We start from the raw sequence: 19,080 nt of genomic DNA on the forward strand, positions 1-19,080 counted from the left end.
TAAATTAGTTACTAGACCAATAAGAAAGTTCCAAACCTCTGCCAATAACAGCAAATGTTCAGTTTCCCCACACCACTCCCCCCAGACAGCCCTAGGAAAATTCTTGCTTGAGAAATTTCCCTTTGCTAAGAAGCAAGTTTTTAAATTTTTTTTTAACCATTTTAATTTAATACAATCACAGTAAGGTACTTCATTGTTACCCATAAATGACATTATATTGAGAAACACAGCTGCATTGGACCTTTAAAGAAAGTGAGAAAGACAGATCTTATGATTGGTTCGAAACCGTACAGTTTAGAGCAGTGTTTCTCAAATCCAGTCCCCGAGTACCCCCAACAGCACACGTTGTAGCCCCGGACAAACTCACCTGATTCAACTCATTGAGCGCTTGATGATTAGTTGATCAGGTGTGCTTGGCTACAACACAAACGTGTGCTGTTACCGGTACTCGAGAACTGGAGTTAGAAAACACTGCCTTAGAGAAGAAAGCACTGAATGTTCGGTGTGAAAAATCCTCATTATACAGCTTTTCGCTGCCATAAACAAGGTGTGGGATGGATTGGCCTACATTTTTTTGTGTCCAATGAGCATTTCTCATCCAGCTGGTTCTCATATTTTTTATAAAGAATTTAGTCCAATGTTGAGATGTTTTACTTGAGAGTGAACAGAACTACAATACCCCAGAACCGTAGAATATACGGCTCTGCAATACCCCATATACCTTACATTGGCGAGGCACTTTATCGTGGGTTGATGAAATTCAGAAAATACACAACCTGTGTATAAAAACATGATCAGATATGAAGTATGTTACTAAATATGAACCCTTCACATCCTAGAGAAAACATTTAGCAGTCACGTACAACCTAACTTAATGTACCACAACCTGGTTAACCAAAAACTAGACAAAGCCTTCATTTTCATTTCATGTTATTAGAAATAATACATTTTCAGAATTAAATGTACCTTTCAAAGAATACATCATTATATATACACTTTATCTACCTACAGTTATCACGATATATTAGCAGCATTGCCTAAGAAATTATGATATATGCCCTATGGTTTATATTGCAGTATGTCCATGGCAGGCATTTGCAGGACAAGTTAGATAAAATAGTTCTTATAATGCCCATAAGATGTACGGCATACTTGCAATAAAATAAAGAAACTATTGTGATCTATCTACGAACAATGCCATAATCAACATACACAAACAATAACTTTCCCCTCCAGAGTTAAATCCTACTAATTTCTTAAGAGCTAAATAATTACTAATGTAGTAAAGTAATTGTAGCCTATCATCTCAAAAAAGCTTGCATGATTACAAGCTGTGGTTCAATGCATTCACATTTCTCTTTGATTTCAATTCTAGTGCTTGTGGCTTGCGAGGCTTCCACTACTCCTAGTGCAATCTTCATAGCGCAAAAGCTAGAGTTACGGAGGTGTGGGGGAAAGCATAAGGGAGGCGACGGTCGTTAAGAAACCAAAGACTGTTGAGAGTCTTCTCTTTGTCGCTTTGTGTGTTTGGGCTGGGAGATTTTTCAATTGATTCGTCTGATAGTGGGGACAAGAAAACATTCTTACTAAAACATTCTTACTAAGTACAAAATAGATTATTTTGATAGAGCTACAGTATCCACATATAGAGACTATCAGAGGCAGAATCATGAATGGATGAACAACTAACATAAATGTAACAAAACGTCTCAATTTACACAAAAATACAATTGACTTAGTTATTTTAGAATATCCCCATCTTGCTATACAATTACCTTCTCCTACGTTGAAGATATCGGCGGATAAGCCACTGCACCACAAATGGCCACGCAACAGCAAAGGCTACAGTGCTGGGAGACACGTCGAAAGGCCACCAGGATGGTTTCTAAAGGACAGAGGATAAATAAAAAGTGATCGAACAGAAGGTCACAATATCCCTAAAACCAAAGGTATATTCTGAATGTAAATATGTGTGATTAGACAGAAAACTAGGAAAATACAAAGGTCATCTTTAGTCTATGACGATGTGAGTCCAAATGAAACATTGACAGAGCGCACCGTACCTTACTATTCTTCTTTGCCAGGGGTGATGATGGGTATGGTTGAGCCGATGACCTTGCCTAGAGAACATGTACAAAGAGAGAAGGTACAAAACAAATGAGTACTTATAACATACCTAAATAGTTACAGTCCATCTTAAAGTCATGAACCAAAATCCTGAAGTATTAAGAATGAATACAAAATATTGAGGTGTTTGGGTACTGCATAACTGCATGTTTGCTATTAGATACTCTTTCCACAGTAGTCACTATCAACAGGCTAAGTAATATTTTAATTGCTAAATGTGAGTCTCTGACCTGGGATGCAGTGAGGGCCTCCAGTGTGTGCAGTCTCTCCAGGACACGTTGCATGTCTTCCTGCAGTCTGGCCAGCGCCACTACGATCTGCTCATTCAGACTGCCTCCTGGTGTCCCCGCTCCCCCCCACCGCTCCCCGTCCCCCCCGCTACCCTGCAAGGGCTTCTGGGCACCTGGACTGTGCCCTGAAGACCTAGAACCTATAACACGCAAACACAGAAGAGAGGTGTAAACACTGACATACACTTGTAGGTAAATCGAGAAGTAAGACAGGGCCTATACACACACCTTACCTCGTTCTCTCCTGACCAGGGAGCTATTGGGCCTGTCTGTATTCAGTCTTTGTCTCTGAGAGGCCCCTCCACTAGTCTCCCCATCCTCCGCGCCACACTGGATGCCCGCCACACTGGCCCCTCCACTAGTCTCCCCATGCTCCTCATCCAGCTCCAGACAGCGGTCAGTTTGTGCCTCAGAGCCCTGGACCAAAACACACATACATGAGGATTTGGAAATGCTCCATGTACATGGAGTGTGTACTTGCATTGTCTGTACACCGTGCTTGTCCCCTCTGATTGAGAGGAGTTGGGTTAAATGCAGGAAGACACATTTCGGTTGAATACATTCAGTTGTGTAATTGACTAGGTGTCCCCTTTGCTTCTTACCTCTTCCAGGCCAAACTGGTCCATGGAGTCGCAGTAGACCTCGCTGTCTGAGTCACTGGCCGCGCGATAGGGCCTGAATACATCCGGGTCGAGATCTATGGGAACAAATAGTAACCCGTCCCATACAGGTCAGGTCAGATTCTTAGCCATATGGGAACCTTCCCTCAGGGAGAAGTTTGTGCTAGTTTGGCCTGGAAGAGACTGATTAAGAAGCAACACAAATGCAACCATTGCAGAGGCCTGTGCTCCATTTCACATCATATTGTGTGTTCCACATTCCAAATGCATCCTTTCTCAAGGTGATCACTAATTTGATGTAATGAGTTGGTGAGAGGTGAAAGTAATAGAAACACAACTGACCCTAGACCAGCTTTTAGGAGCATAATGTAATGGGAATCCATCAGAGCAGGCAGTCTGTGGCTGTTCCTAGGGAAATGCTGAGTTGCAACAGCTCTGGGAGTAAAGCTGAGTAGCTTATCAGATCACATGGCCAAGGATCCATGAGAACAACCGCCCAGTGTGGGCAGGCAGGGTGCTAATCTACAGAGGACTGACTATCCATCTTTAAACCTTTTATGGACATCTGGTTAATGGTGGATCTGGGTTAGGCCTATAAGGGCTGATTCTTGTTGAAACGAGCAATGTTGATATTCTGCATAGTGGATATCAATGGCAATTGTGTCCAATTTCAATACTCAGTTCTGTTATAAAAGAAAGCAATTATATTAGGCCTAGAGTTAAGTCTGTATATCTATGGTATACGTTACAACAATACACAAATGCAATATCCATCATGCAACCGGATTTGTTAGTTTCTATCTTTTTCTACGGTGCCCGAAATACCTATTGGTTACCACAGGGAAAGAGCTTCTACCTTTTTGTGTTTACAACAAATAAAAAGTAATGTTAGTGTAAAGCGAAATTTACTATTAACAATCTGGCGGCCATGGATAAGAGACTTACGGCCCAGGGGCATAGGGAACTCAAACCGTCGACGAGGGCAATGTAGGAACAACGTTCCAAGGCAGTTAACCCCCAAAAACAACTGCTCCCCTGGCACTGATGACAGGGACATCGAATAAGGCAACCCCCCCGCACCTCTCTGATTCAGAGGTTAAACGTGAAAGACACATTTCGGTTGAATCCATTCAGTTGTGCAACTGACTAGGTATTTCCTTTCCCTTTCCCTCCACCAAGGTGCACGTTTTGGTTTTTCCCCTAGCACTACACAGCTGATTCAAATAATCAACTCATCAAGTTTTGGTTATTTGAATGCTGTGTAGTGCTAGGGAAAAAACCCAAAACATGCACCCAGAAGGGGCCCCAGGACCAAGTTTAGGAAACCCTGCCCTTCACTACAGTATGTCACTGTTGTCCAGGGCTCTCCAACCATGATCCTGGAGAGCTAGCCTCCTGTAGATTTTAACTTCAACCCCAGTTATAACTAACCTGATTTAGCTTATCAACCAGCTCATTTTTAGAATCAGGTGCGTTAGATTAGGGTTGGAGCCAAAAACCTACCGGAGGGTAGCTCTTCAAGAACAGGGTTGGAGATCCCTGCTGTTGTCGATGCAACTTTAACCAGTGGAACCCACCTGCGTGGTGGCCATTGACCTGGACATGGGGCTCCAAGGGCAGGGTGCTGTTGGTGAGGCGCTCCTCTGAGTCCTCACTGTTCAGGGCAGCCTTGGAGGTGTGGGTCCCATTGGGGAGGTGGCCCACCCCGTTCCACACATTACCATTGCTCAGGGGTACTTTAGGTCTCCTGGATGAGCCATTTTTCTTCGGCTGTGGGGCTGAGGCTTTTTTCAATGAAAGATAAAAATAAATAAAAAATATTATTACAAGATGAACATTTCTGCTTAACGTTTTCCTTTTTTATTTATTAAAATGTTTTAATGTTCGACAACATATACCTTTTTTCACCTCTTTTATCTCAACAATTTCTAATTTTCCATCCTCCATCTCATCTTCCTCATCAAACTCAAACTCCTCTTCCTCCCCCTGTTCCTTCAGTGCCATGACTTTGGGCTTCGGAGGTTCAACAGCCTGTCTGGGTTGCCGTGTCTCCAAAGTGCCATTCATTTCCATTGTCCTAATGAGGCTCTTTGTGACACTTTTTGAAGGTGCTGATGTTAGCATGGTTCCAAAACCTGCGGCATAGCAACAACAGTGTTACAACGTTATTAGAACTATATGTTACTATTAGTTTAATTTAGCCAAACTACAAGATATACTAGAAGATAAGTTCTAATTTAGCCAAACTGTAAGATATACTAGGAGACATACTAGGAGATAAATTCCAATTTAGCCAAACTAGGAGATATAAAGCAAAAATATATCTAAAAAAATATGAAAGAAAATGTATGTATACAGAACTACAACACCAGACATAACTAAGGGGCAGGTCATTGTGGGTAAATGATACATGTCCATACACTTGCCTTCAAGTTGCCTAGCAAACCTTGTCAAACGAGCTGAGCACATGATAGAAATGGATATGTTAAAATGGAAGACATTCCAAATAAAATAAATCAAATTCATATGAAATCAAATTAGAAAGGTAGTGACAGTACCTGCGGACAGGTCTGACACCTGATGTATCTGCTTTTTCTCTTCCACCTGTTCGTAGAATGGGCCCAGCACCTTTAGAAGCTGCTCTACCTCATCTGTACAGGGCATGCCCTCAAGGATCTGTTGTTTAAATACGACAGCAAACACATTTAGTGTCCACTGATGTCCTAGCGATCCTGTCTGAATGCCATTCAGACAGATTTTCATCAACAAAGTGATCTACTTCATTGAACACAGGAAATATCAATCCTATTTGCTTCCTGGATTCATCAACAATGTATTAGAATAGACGCCAACGCTGGTATGCACTTACCAGCTTCATTTCATCAACGTAAGCTGTCATAGCCTCTTCCTTGGGCATATCTCCCAGATCACTCCATGCATCCCTATGTAGACAGAACAAGATGTTTAACATAACACCTACATTAAGTGTCTCCTGGAGTACAGTGCATGCGGAAAGTATTCAGACCCCTTCACTTTATCCACATTTTGTTACATTACAGACTTATTCTAAAATTGATTAAATATTTTTTGGTTCCTCATCAATCTACACACAATACCCCATAATGACAAAGTGAAAACAGGTTTAGACATTTTTGCAAATGTATTACAGATAAAAGCAGAAATACCTTATTTGCATTATTCAGACCCTTTGCTATGAGACTCGAAATTGAGCTCAGGTGCATCCTGTTTCCATTGATCATCCTTGAGATGTTTCTACAACTTGATTGTAGTCCACCTGTGGTAAATTCAATTGATTGGACATGATTTGGAAAGGCACCCACCTGTCTATATAAGGTCCCACAGTTGACAGTGCATGTCAGAGGAAAAACCAAGCCATGAGATTGAAGGAATTGTCTGTAGAGCTCAGAGACAGGATTGTGTCAAGGCACGGATCTGGGGAAGGGTACCAAAACATTTCTGCAGCATTGACGGTCCACAAGAACACAGTGGCCTCCATCATTCTTAAATAGAAGAAGTTTGGAACCACCAAGACTCTTCCTAGAGCTGGCCGCCCGGCCAAACTGAGCAAACGGGGGAGAAGGGCCTTGGTCAGGGAGGTGACCAAGAACCCGATGGTCACTCTGACAGAGCTCCAGAGTTCCTCTGTGGAGATAGGAGAACCTTTCAGAAGGACAACCATCTCTGCAGCACTCCATCAATCAGGCCTTTATGGTAGTGTGGCCAGATGGATGCCACTCCTCAGTAAAAGGTACATGACTGCCAGTTTGGAGTTTGCCAAAAGGCACATAAAGGACTCTCAGACCATGAGAAACAAGATTCTCTGGTCTGACGAAACCAAGATTGAACTATTTGGCCTGAATGCCAAGTGTCACGTCTGGAAGAAACCTGGCACCATCCCTACAGTGAAGCATGGTGGTTACAGCATAATGCTGTGGGGATGTTTTTCAGCGACAAGGACTGGGAGACTGGTCAGAATCAAGGGATAGATGAACAGAGCAAAGTACAGAGAGATCCTTGACGAAAACCTGGTTCAGAGTGCTCAGGACCTCAGACTGGGGCAAAGGCTCACATTCCAGCAGGGCAACGACACTAAGCACACAGCCAAGACAACGCTGGAGTGGCTTCGGGACAAGTCTCTGAATGTCCTTGAGTGGCTCAGCCAGAGCCCAGACTTGAACCCGATCGAATATCTCTGGAGACCTGAAAATAGCTGTGCAGCGACACTCCCCATCCAACCTGACAGAGCTTGAGAAGATCTGCAGAGAAGAATGGGATAAACTCCCCAAATACAGGTGTGCCAAGCTTGTAGCGTCATACCCAAGAATACTCAAGACTGTAATCACTGGCAAAGGTGCTTCAACAAAGTACTGAGTAAGGGTCTGAATGCTTATGTAAATGTAATCTGTTTTTTATTTGAATACATTTGCTAAAATTTCAATAAACCTGTTGTCGCTTTGTCATTATGGGGTATTGTGTGTAGATTGAGGATCATTTTTATTTATTTAATCAATTTTAGAATAAGTCTATAATGTAACAAAATGTTGGAAAGGGGAAGGGGTCTGAATACTTTACGAATGCATATTGCCTTGGAAAAAAATGTGATACAGGTTAACATTTTGTTAAGTCATCAGTAACAGAAACTGCAATACCCAAGGATCTTGTGTATTATAATAAACTTTCTTTCCATTCTTGAACTCTCATATACATAACGGGCATAATGGACACGGAAATAGGAGCCATGGGCAGCATGTCAAGCCATTATAGTTCTGAGAGGTACACTATGAAAGGAAGCTAGTTCTACTCAGGGTTTTCTAAAGCTAGCCAGGTTCACGTTCCAGTTTTATCCGTACTACGACGGTGGATAATGCTCGTCCGCCTGCCGCTAACTCTAGCAGGCTTGTAACTGCGCGTGCATGTCGCACGTGGCTAGTCGAACTCTTCATTGAGACACTGCTGAAGCATCAATACATGGGCGAGTCAGTGCCACATTTTCATTTGTGTTGAATCAAAATGAAAGAAAAGTTATCTTGCCAATCCAGCAGACTATGGTGTGAAACAGGCTTTTTGAAGTGACGTCCTTATTTTATTACTTATCGTCATGCCATCTTTGGTGTGCACAATCACCTTTTTCCCCACTCCTATCAAAAAGATAATTGTATTAAGTCATAAAAGTTTTACTGTGCATTAAATTTCAAATGCATTCTATCATTACTAAATGTGATAGGTATTCGAACTTATTATACACAAAAACATTTAAGAAATAAAACATTTAAAATCGGTCATCTTACTCAAAAGAAGGGGATAATGACGCAATCTTTGCAAGAGGGATGTAATCTGATTTCATTGGTCCTCACCTCGCGGCTCAGACACTTCATTCTGAATTAATGGGGTTAGCCCTGATTTAGCCTGCCTCGGAGCAGGTTACTACTGAAGGATTCATTGCCATTGAAATGTATCTGGCTAAAAAGGGAGCCACTTTTGTGGTACCGGTTATCCCGAGTTGTACTCAAAGTTGACCAAAGTTACCTCGGTAACTCCTCAAACCTGATTCCTAAATGTCATAATCATGACATTTGTTATCAGCAGAGTATCCACTTGGTCAATGACCCAGATGCACATTGAGCTAAGCAGTAGCTGGCCTGCCAACTCTACAAGTTAGGGCCGGTAAAGCGGTAATAGTATAATAGTTAACCGATTATAAATAGCTTCAGTGTCAATCCTAAAAGAGAATTTGCTTAGTGTAGCCATCTTCTTTAACAATCTACATTGTACACAAGTAAACACTGTCAACTCCCGCCAAGTGGGTAGAAGGTGACCTGACATATGATGCCTCTCCAGCACAACAGGTCCAGAGTTAAATCAGATAAAATGTGGCAATAGGAAAGTTAACTGCAAGGACTACAATACAGAAAATACAAATAGGACTCCAGTGCAGAATCTCTGTTGTTAGAACACCTTATTTGACTCCTACACATAGCTGCAGGAAGTATGGGTGCGGAGGGTGCTGCAGCAACACATGAAAAATATGAATTATTATTTATTTTTTTCACAGGGGAAAAGTATGAAAATGTATGCACTCACTACTGTAAATTGTTCTGGATAAGAGCGCCTTGCATTTCACTACACCCGCAGTAAAATCTGCTAAACATGTGTATGTGACAAATTGCATTTGATTTGAAAAGTAGTAATAAGTTGCATTTGCAAAGTATTTCAAGAAACTGGAAAACATATCAAGCAAGTTTTTTTTATATTCCACAAGTATTATCAGATTATTATAATTATTACATTTTTACCCCCCCTCGCAGCACCCCCACCGTCAAACTACTTCCTGCGGCTATGCTCCTACGGTTTACTTTACAATACCATTTCACTTTTCCCACCGGATCCCAAAAGCCAGGTCTGGGTATGTTGCATGGTCCAAGTGTGGCTTGTTTGTAGTAACTGTAAAACTTGAGCATCATGTCATTAGAGGGCTGAAAGGAACCTGGAATCGATACACAAAATACATCTTACATTTGACAGGCTTTTGGAAAACTCTGTGGGGTTCACACACATTGCATTTAAATTGTAATTTCATTGTATTTTATTAGGATCCCCATTAGCTTTTGCGAAAGCAGCAGCTAATATTCCTGGGGACCACACAAAACATTACATAATACAGAAAATTAATAGACAAGAACAGTTCAAGTACAGAACTACATACATTTTTAAAAAGGCACACGTAGCCTACATATCAATACATACACACAAACTATCTAGATCAAATAGGGGAGAGGTGTTGTGCCGTGAGGTGTTGCTTTATCTGTTTTTTTAAACCAGGTTTGCTGTTAATTTGAGCAATAAGAGATGGAACTGAGTTCCATGCAATAATGTCTCAAATACTGTACGCTTTCTTAAATTTATTCTGGATTTGGGGAATGTGAAATGACCCCTGGTGTGTGTGCAAACAATTTGGGATTTTCAACACATTAATGTTTCTTATAAAAAGAAGAAGGGATGCAGTCAGTCTCTCCTCAACTCTTAGCCACGAGAGACTGGCATGCATAATATATATATATATATTGACATTTGGTTGAGTGCTGCAAGGAAGACCTAGTTAAGCTGCAGCTGGCCCAGAACAGAGCGGCACGTCTTGCTCTTCATTGTAATCAGAGGGATAATATATATATGGAGGAGGAGATGTGATGGTGTGGTGGTGCTTTGCTGTTGAGATATATATATATATACTGCTCAAAAAAATAAAGGGAACACTTAAACAACACATCCTAGATCTGAATGAAAGAAATAAACGTATTAAATACTTTTTTCTTTACATAGTTGAATGTGCTGACAACAAAATCACACAAAAATAATCAATGGAAATCCAATTTATCAACCCATGGAGGTCTGGATTTGGAGTCACACTCAAAATTAAAGTGGAAAACCACACTACAGGCTGATCCAACTTTGATGTAATGTCCTTAAAACAAGTCAAAATGAGGCTCAGTAGTGTGTGTGGCCTCCACGTGCCTGTATGACCTCCGTACAATGCCTGGGCATGCTCCTGATGAGGTGGCGGATGGTCTCCTGAGAGATCTCCTCCCAGACCTGGACTAAAGCATCCGCCAACTCCTGGACAGTCTGTGGTGCAACGTGGCGTTGGTGGATGGAGCGAGACATGATGTCCCAGATGTGCTCAATTGGATTCAGGTCTGGGGAACGGGCGGGCCAGTCCATAGCATCAATGCCTTCCTCTTGCAGGAACTGCTGACACACTCCAGCCACATGAGGTCTAGCATTGTCTTGCATTAGGAGGAACCCAGGGCCAACCGCACCAGCATATGGTCTCACAAGGGGTCTGAGGATCTCATCTCGATACCTAATGGCAGTCAGGCTACCTCTGGCGAGCACATGGAGGGCTGTGCGGCCCCCCAAAGAAATGCCACCCCACACCATGACTGACCCACCGCCAAACCGGTCATGCTGGAGGATGTTGCAGGCAGCAGAACGTTCTCCACGGCGTCTCCAGACTCTGTCACGTATGTCACGTGCTCAGTGTGAACCTGCTTTCATTTGTGAAGAGCACATGGCGCCAGTGGCAAATTTGCCAATCTTGGTGTTCTCTGGCAAATGCCAAACGTCCAGCACGGTGTTGGGCTGTAAGCACAACCCCCACCTGTGGACGTCGGGCCCTCATACCACCCTCATGGAGTCTGTTTCTGACTGTTTGAGGAGACACATGCACATTTGTGGCCTGCTGGAGGTCATTTTGCAGGGCTCTGGCAGTGCTTCTCCTGCTCCTCCTTGCACAAAGGCGGAGGTAGCAGTCCTGCTGCTGGGTTGTTGCCCTCCTACGGCCTCCTCCACGTCTCCTGATGTACTGGCCTGTCTCCTGGTAGCGCCTCCATGCTCTGGACACTACGCTGACAGACACAGCAAACCTTCTTGCCACAGCTCGCATTGATGTGCCATCCTGGATGAGCTGCACTACCTGAGCCACTTGTGTGGGTTGTAGACTCCGTCTCATGCTACCACTAGAGTGAAAGCACCGCCAGCATTCAAAAGTGACCAAAACATCAGCCAGGAAGCATAGGAACTGAGAAGTGGTCTGTGGTCCCCACCTGCAGAACCACCCTTTTATTGGGGGTGTCTTGCTAATTGCCTATAATTTCCACCTGCTGTCTATTCCATTTGCACAACAGCATGTGAAATTTATTGTCAATCAGTGTTGCTTCCTAAGTGGACAGTTTGATTTCACAGAAGTGTGATTGACTTGGATTTACATTATGTTGTTTAAGTGTTCCCTTTATTTTTTTGAGCAGTATATATATATATATATCTCTCTCTCAACAGCAAATATATATATTATCCCTCTGATTACAATGAAGAGCAAGATGTGCCGCTCTGTTCTGGGCCAGCTGCAGCTTAACTAGGTCTTCCTTGCAGCACTCAACCACACAACTGGACAATAATCAAGATAAGACAAAACTATAGCTTGAAGAACTTGCTTTTTGGAGTATGGTTTCGAAAAAGCAGAGCATGTTTTTATTACGGACAGACCTCTCCCCATCTTTACAACCATTGAATCTATATGTTTGACCGTGACAGTTTACAATCTAAGGTAACACCAAGTAATTTAGTCTCCTCAACTTGTTCAACATCCACAGCATCCATTACCAGATTCAGCTGAGGTCTAGAACTTATGGAATTATTTGTACCAAATTCAATGCTTCGTTTTAGAGATGTTCAGGACCAGTTTATTACTGCCCCCCCATTCCAAAACAGACTGCAACTCTTTGTTAAGGGATTTAGTGACTTCATTAGCTGTGGTTGCTGATGTGTATATGGTTGAACCATCAGCATACATGGACACACATGGTTTGTTTAATGCTTTTGGCAGGTCATTGGTAAAAATAGAAAAGAGTAGGGTCTAGAGAGCTGCCCTACGGTACACCACACCACATGCTTGATATTATAGAAGCTTCCATTAAAGAAAACCCTTTGAGTTCTATTAGATATATTGCCATATCGTGGACTCAGAGCAGAGGTTGAAAAGCCATAACACACACAGTACCTGTTAAAGGTTGGACACACCTACTCATTCAAGGGTTTTCTTTATTTTCTACATTGTAGAATAATAGTCAAAAGTATGAAATAATACATATGGAATCATGTAGTAACCAAAAAATTGTCAAACAACTCAAAATATGTTTTATATTTTACGTTTTTCAAAGTAGCCACCCTTTGCCTTGATAACAGCTTTCCACACTCTTGGCATCCTCTCAACCAGCTTCACCTGGAATGCTTTTTCAACGGTCTTGAAGGAGTTCCCACATATGCTGAGTACTTGTTGGCTGCTTTTCATTCACTCTGCGGTCCAACTCATCCCAAACCATCTCAATTGGGTTGAGGTCGGGTGATTGTGGAGGCCAGGTCATCTGATGCAACACTCACTATCCTTCTTGGTAAAATAGACCTTACACAGCCTGGAGGTGTGTTGGGTGATTGTCCTGTTGAAAAACAAATGATAGTCCCACTAAGTCCAAACCAGATGGGATGGCGTATCGCTGCAGAATGCTGTGGTAGCCATGCTGGTTAAGTGTGACTTGAATTCTAAATAAATCACTGACACTGTCAACAGCAAAGCACCACCACAGTTTCATCATAGCGCTTGATGGTTTTTGCGACTGAACTTGAAGAAACTTTCAAAGTTCTAGAAATTTTCTAGATTGACTGATCTTCATGTCTTAAAGTAATGATGGACTGTCGTTTCTCTTTGCTTATTTGAGGCGTTCTTGCAATTATATAGACTTGGTCTTTTACCAAATAGGGCTATCTTCTGTATACCTTGACACAGCACAACTGATTGGTTCAAACGCAATAAGAAGAAAATAAATTCCACAAATTAACTTTTAACAAGGCACAGCTGTTAATTTAAATGCATTCCAGGGGACTACCTCATGAAGCTGGTTGAGAGAATGCCAAGAGTGTGCAAAACTACCATCAATGGCTACATTTAAAAATATCATATCTAAAATATATTGGGATTTTTTTTAACACTTTTCTGTTACTACATGATTCCATATGTGTTATTTCATAGTTTTGATGTCTTCACTATTATTCTACAATGTAAGAAATATAGGAAAAAAACGTGCAATGAGTAGGTGTGTCCAAACCTTTGACAGGTACTGTACGTTCTCAACAACAGGTTATGATCAATAATATCAAAGTCTGCACTGAAATCTAACAGTACAACTCCCACAATCTTCTTATCATCAATTTATTTCAACCAATCATCAGTCAAGTGTCAGTGCAGTACATAATAAGTGCCCTTCTCTATAAGCATGCTGAAAGTCTGTTTTCTGAGAAATAGCATTGTATTTGGTCAAACACAATTTTTCCCAACAGTTTTCTAAGAGCTGGCAGCTAGCCGATAGGTCTGCTGTTAGAAACATTAAAGGCCGCTTTACCACTCCTGGGTAGCGTAATGACTTCCCTTCAGGCCTGAGTTCAAAGACTTTCCTCCAGGCTCAGATGAAAGATAGGATAGGAGTGGCTACAGAGTCAGCTACCATCCTCAGTAGCTTTCCATCTAAGTTGTCAATGCCAGGAGGTTTGTCATTATTGATCGATAAAAATAAAAAAATCCACTTCTCCCACACTAACTTTACAAAATTGAAACTTGCAATGCTTTTCTTTCATTATTTGTTTTTTATGCATTGTAATGTAACTCAGGCTATAGAAAAGGCAAATAGACCAATTCCCAGACAGCTTTGTTGTACAGTGCATTCGAAAAGTATTCAGACCCCTTGACTTTTTTCACATTTTGTTACGTTACAGCCTTTTCCCCCCCTTTTTTATTATCCTCAGTCTACACACAATACCCCATAATGACAAAGCGAAAAGAACACTTACGTTTTCAGAAATGTTTGCTAATTTATAAAATAAATAAAACAGAAATACCTTATTTACGTAAGTATTCAGATCCTTTGCTGTGAGACTCGAAATTGAGCTCAGGTGCATCCTGTTTCCATTGATCATCTTTGAGATGTTTCTACAACTTGAGTGAAGTCCACCTGTGTTAGTTCAATTGATTGGACATGATTTGGAAAGGCAAACACCTGTCTATATAAGGTCCCACAGTTGACAGTGCATGTCAGAGCAAAAACCAAGCCATGAGGTCGAAGGAATTGTCCATAGAGCTCCGTAGAGATCTGGGGAAGGGTACCAAAAAATGTCTGCGGCACTGAAGTTCCCCAAGAACATAGTGGCTTCCATCATTCTTAAATGGAAGATGTTTGGAACACCCAAGACACTTCCTAGAGCTGGCCGCCCGGCAAACTGAGCAATCGGGGAGAAGGGTCTTGGTCAGGGAGGTGCCCAAAATCCCGATGAGCTCCAGAGTTCCTCTGTGATGGGAGAACCTTCCGGAAGGACAACCATCTCTGCAGCACTCCACCAATCAGTCCTTTATGGTAGATGTGCTAGATGGAAGCCACTCCTCAGGATTAGGGCTGGGCAGTATACCGTATTTTATGATATACCGGTATTGATGCAGGGACCGGTTTGGGTTTTTTACTTAACCTTCTATACCGGTATTTGAATGTTTGGTTTGTTAAATGTGATACGCCATGTGTAATGTCAATTTTTATAGTGTACTTAGTTACTTGAGTCATCTCTCTCCGCTCTGTGCACACAGACCTAGCCACACCCCCTGTCACTCAAGGAGCGCATTTGATGTTCCTCAACCACAAGACACTTGCCTTCAGTCTGCATGGTCAATGCAGCACATGCAGCAATGTTGATGACAACAATGCTGTTTTCACATGGCTTCTTAATATAAATCCACTAGCATTATATAATGACACTATTAGTTTGTTTCTTACATCAGCAAACAGCTAGTTTGTCTAATTGTTAGCCGCTAATGCTAATAGCTAGCAAGCTAATAAATGTACTGATTAAGAGCAAACGTAGCTAGCTAATACAGCCTGATAATACCAGTGATGGTGTAGACCTAAATCAGCATGTTGTTTGTGCAACAATATCTTCTAAATCAAAGAGGAATATGCAAAGCAAGAATATGTTAGATACATAAAATAGCTAAGAGAAAACATGCAATGTAGCCAAAGCTTATAGGGTCCCCTAGGAAACACTTATCAACACTTTAGTTCCTACCCTGTCACAATAACTCCTCCCTGGCATTTTAATTCGTTGTCATCTCAAACAACACTGTATTCAAAGTGCCCACTACTATATTCTAACTATAGAATTAGAATAGTCATTATATTTCCATGATTCCAACAGTTTTGCTCTAATTCGCAAGTCAAATCGCAATTGCAACATTTGGTTAAAAATATGTCCTAGATTATTTGCCCATATCGTGCAGCCCTACGTGGCAGTGTGGAAATTATCTCAAATGAGCAGTGGTGTAAAGTACTTAAGTAGTACTTGAAAGTATTTTTTACTTCAGTTAAAATACTTTAAAGTACTACTTTAGTCATTTTTTTTTGGTATCTGTACTTTACTATTAATATTTTTGACAACTTTTACTTCACTACATTCCAAAAGAAAATACTGTACTTTTACTCCATACATTTTCCCTGACACCTAAAAGTACTCGTTACATTTTGAATGCTTAGCAGGACAGGAAAATGGTCCAGTTCACACACTTATCACGATAACATCCCTGGTCATCTACTGCCTCTGATCTGGAGGACTCACTAAACACAAATGCTTTATTTGTAAATTATGCCTGAATGTTGGAGTGTCCCCCTGGCTATCTATAAATAAAAAATAAAATAGTGCCATCTGGTTTGCTTAACATAAGGAATTTGAAATGATTTTTACTTTTGATACTTAAGTACATTTTATCAATTACATTTACTTTTGATACTTAAGTATGTTTAAAACCAAATACTTTTAGACTTTTACTCAAGTAGTATGTTACTTGGTGACTTTCACTTTTACTGTATTTTATTAACAGTATCTTTACTTTTACTCAAGTATGACATTTGGGTACTTTTTCCACCACTGCAATTGAGTGCAGGAAGTGCAGAAATGATAAAAGAATGTATGTGTTGCCACCCCAGGATCACTCACTACTCATAAAGCAAATGTTGACCTTTTATTATTCAAAAACGAAAAATACCGTCCAATTTAAAAAAAAAAAAATAAATACTGTGATATAATATTTAAATATTTTGGCCATATCGTCCAGCCCTAGTCAGGATCGAGGGAGCAAAGTCCGGATCAAAACCTCAGACTGGGGTGAAGGTTCACCTTCCAACAGGACAACGAACCTAAGCACACAGCCAAGACAACGCAGGAGTGGCTTCGGGACAAGTCTCTGAATGTCCTTGTGTGGCCCAGCCAAAGCTCGGACTTGAACCCGATCGGAACATCTCTTGAGAGACCTGAAAATAGCTGTGCAGCGACGCTCCCCATCCAACCTGACACAGCTTTAGAATAATGCTGTAATGTAACAAATTGGGTAAGAAGTCAAGGGATCTGAATACTTTCCGAATGCACTGTATGTAGGCTAACTTAATTGCCTTTGCTACAATGTGGCATATAGCCTTGCCCGTAGTTAAAGCTCTTACCGTCTGGAGGCAAGCTTTGTATCACTTTGACAGCGGCGTCAAACCTCAGCTCGTACAAAGGTCTGCCATCCTCCATCTCCATCATGAACCGAAGTGTGAATTACGATAGCGAACTCTTCAAACCTAGAGATAATCATAATTGAAATTCTACTAACAAAAGACTTGAGTTGGTTGTAGCAATATTTGTGGCTTCAGCTAGGTCATACGCCCATAATAACATTGTTCAAATAGCCATTGCAAACCGTTCACAATAACATGCAAGTTTTTCGAATATGGAATTATATATATATATATATATATATATATATACTGCTGACTATTTGAATACAACCCCATAACTGTAGCCTAAGCTAAACCAAAGCCACCAGGAGGTTATGTCGTCTCTGAAATGTAGAGCGCTCAATGCAAGAAACACAAATGGTTTAAAAACATCCTTGTAAGTTTTATCTTTCTAATTAACAGAAAAAAAACTTTGCATTGTACTTGGTAAATAAGATAAGTACGTTAGTCACTCAGCATCTAATGATCTACCTGTTTGAGACTTGCTTGGCGACCTCTCTTTATTCTTACCAGCAGAAGCCATGCACAATACAGTAATGACAGGCACTGTATGCTAAGGGAGTTGTAGTTTTCTACTGCTAAAATGGAGAGAAATATCGAAGATGGTGGATAAATAAAGATCGTTCACTCAGGCCGTTGACCATTGAAAATTGTCAGTTCCTGTTTACTTAAGGGGGTGGCTCTCCCATAGACACCAATGTAATATCAGCTGGGTCTGGTCTACTTAACCTAACGAAGCAAGCGTAAAAGAAACAGAAAAAAATGTGTAAGTGGAATATCTCGCTTACTCTAACGTCTCTGATAAATATGTTATTTAGTATACACCAAAATCCCTACAACCTCCACAATGCACCACACACAGTGGGTGCTTACTGGATATGTAGTTCTAAATGCGGTCAATGGCTGAGCGTGTAATTGACCTCAAAACATGTTCCGTCAAATAACTGTATGGTAAAGGGACGAAGCCACCACAACACTATGTGTTGTTGGCCACAATAAGAAATGTTACGCGAGCATGCAGCCTGGGCATAAAAGCATTACGCGTTGATATGTTGTATCAAATTTGACGACTGTTGCCACTGGGAAACTACATTGTAACACTACGTATCCCAGCATTCCACACCGTGGTCCATGTTGGTTGTTTTTTTTGCGGGTGGCTGATAGGTTGCGCCGATGTGAAAGCGAGGCCAAGAATCCCACTATACCAGGCGAAGGAGTTTCTTCTTTTTTTTTTCTCTCCTCGAAGCAGAGCTGGTGGTTTCAATCAAAGGGAAGGCGAAGAAGCTATGCGGGGCGATGTAAGATGGCAGAGCTGCAAATGTTGTTAGAGGAAGAAATTCCAGCCGGCAAAAGAGCTCTTATAGAGAGTTACCAGAATCTCACGCGGGTGGCAGACTACTGTGAAATCAATTATGTTCAGGTAAGCAAAATGAGTAAATTTACTTAACATTGTTATCTCGGAATTCTTTGTTGTTGAACGGTTGGGAAACTGGGATCAGGAAATGTGGATAAAGAAATGGAAAGTATCACAGTTAACACATAAAGGAGTAACGTTAGATATTCGTAGAGAACACACATCTTTTGAGAGTCTTTGGCCATTTCAGTGTGTAGTTTCACCGCGCTGGACGCGTTGGATACAGTGTTGGCCATTCAATGCGTTGTTGGTCCTTTGATCAGATTTAGTTCGTTTACATAGAGGGTGTGTCTAGTATTAACTTCGGCTGTTATCTCCGCTTAATGAAATAAATAATGGAGCAAACTAAACTGCTGTGAAAAGATCTGAAACGTGCTGTGCACTCCACACGTAACTGTTAAAAAGGTAACAATTTCATCTGATTGTTACGTTGTTTAAAAGTTACAGTAGCAGTTGCGCTTGCGATTACA

The 19,080-nt window shown here is 41.3% G+C and overlaps 2 protein-coding genes across 18 annotated transcripts in view; one reads left to right on the forward strand and one right to left on the reverse strand.

Moving 5' to 3' along the window:
* Positions 1-145: 145 nt before the first annotated feature.
* Positions 146-17,762, reverse strand: LOC115195664 (acyl-CoA-binding domain-containing protein 5A). Its single transcript, XM_029755772.1, has 13 exons — positions 17,668-17,762; positions 17,137-17,259; positions 9,422-9,542; positions 5,907-5,979; positions 5,596-5,713; positions 4,936-5,172; positions 4,615-4,821; positions 3,020-3,114; positions 2,651-2,834; positions 2,358-2,557; positions 2,064-2,120; positions 1,776-1,885; positions 146-1,557 (listed from the first exon to the last, which is right to left on the reverse strand). The coding sequence occupies exons 2-13, from the start codon at positions 17,219-17,221 to the stop codon at positions 1,545-1,547; spliced, it is 1,500 nt and encodes a 499-aa protein (XP_029611632.1). The 5' UTR covers positions 17,222-17,259; positions 17,668-17,762; the 3' UTR covers positions 146-1,544.
* Positions 17,763-18,393: 631 nt separating this feature from the next.
* The window catches only part of LOC115195663 (abl interactor 1), a 70,041-nt gene continuing 69,354 nt past the window's right edge, over positions 18,394-19,080 (forward strand). For 9 of the 17 annotated variants that reach the window (XM_029755754.1, XM_029755758.1, XM_029755759.1 and 6 more), the window contains exon 1: positions 18,394-18,616. In XM_029755754.1, the coding sequence (XP_029611614.1) occupies positions 18,500-18,616 (117 nt within the window). In that variant the 5' untranslated portion in view covers positions 18,394-18,499. The remainder of the gene's footprint in view (positions 18,617-19,080) is intronic. The other 8 variants (XM_029755766.1, XM_029755769.1, XM_029755761.1 and 5 more) reach the window with 2 other exon arrangements.

This window comes from Salmo trutta, chromosome 6, assembly GCF_901001165.1.
Source record: "Salmo trutta chromosome 6, fSalTru1.1, whole genome shotgun sequence".
NCBI lineage: Eukaryota > Metazoa > Chordata > Actinopteri > Salmoniformes > Salmonidae > Salmo > Salmo trutta.

What these genes read in the sequence shown, in the direction of transcription:
- LOC115195664 (XM_029755772.1), bottom strand. Translation starts at nt 17,221, where the DNA reads ATGATGGAGATGGAGGATGGCAGACCTTTGTACGAGCTGAGGTTTGAC. An exon ending in ACAAAGCTTGCCTCCAGACG is followed by an intron (nt 9,543 to 17,136) that starts GTAAGAGCTTTA and finishes TATCGATTCCAG; the next exon opens with GTTCCTTTCAGCCCTCTAAT. An exon ending in GGTCAATGGCCACCACGCAG is followed by an intron (nt 3,115 to 4,614) that starts GTGGGTTCCACT and finishes TTGTTCCCATAG; the next exon opens with ATCTCGACCCGGATGTATTC.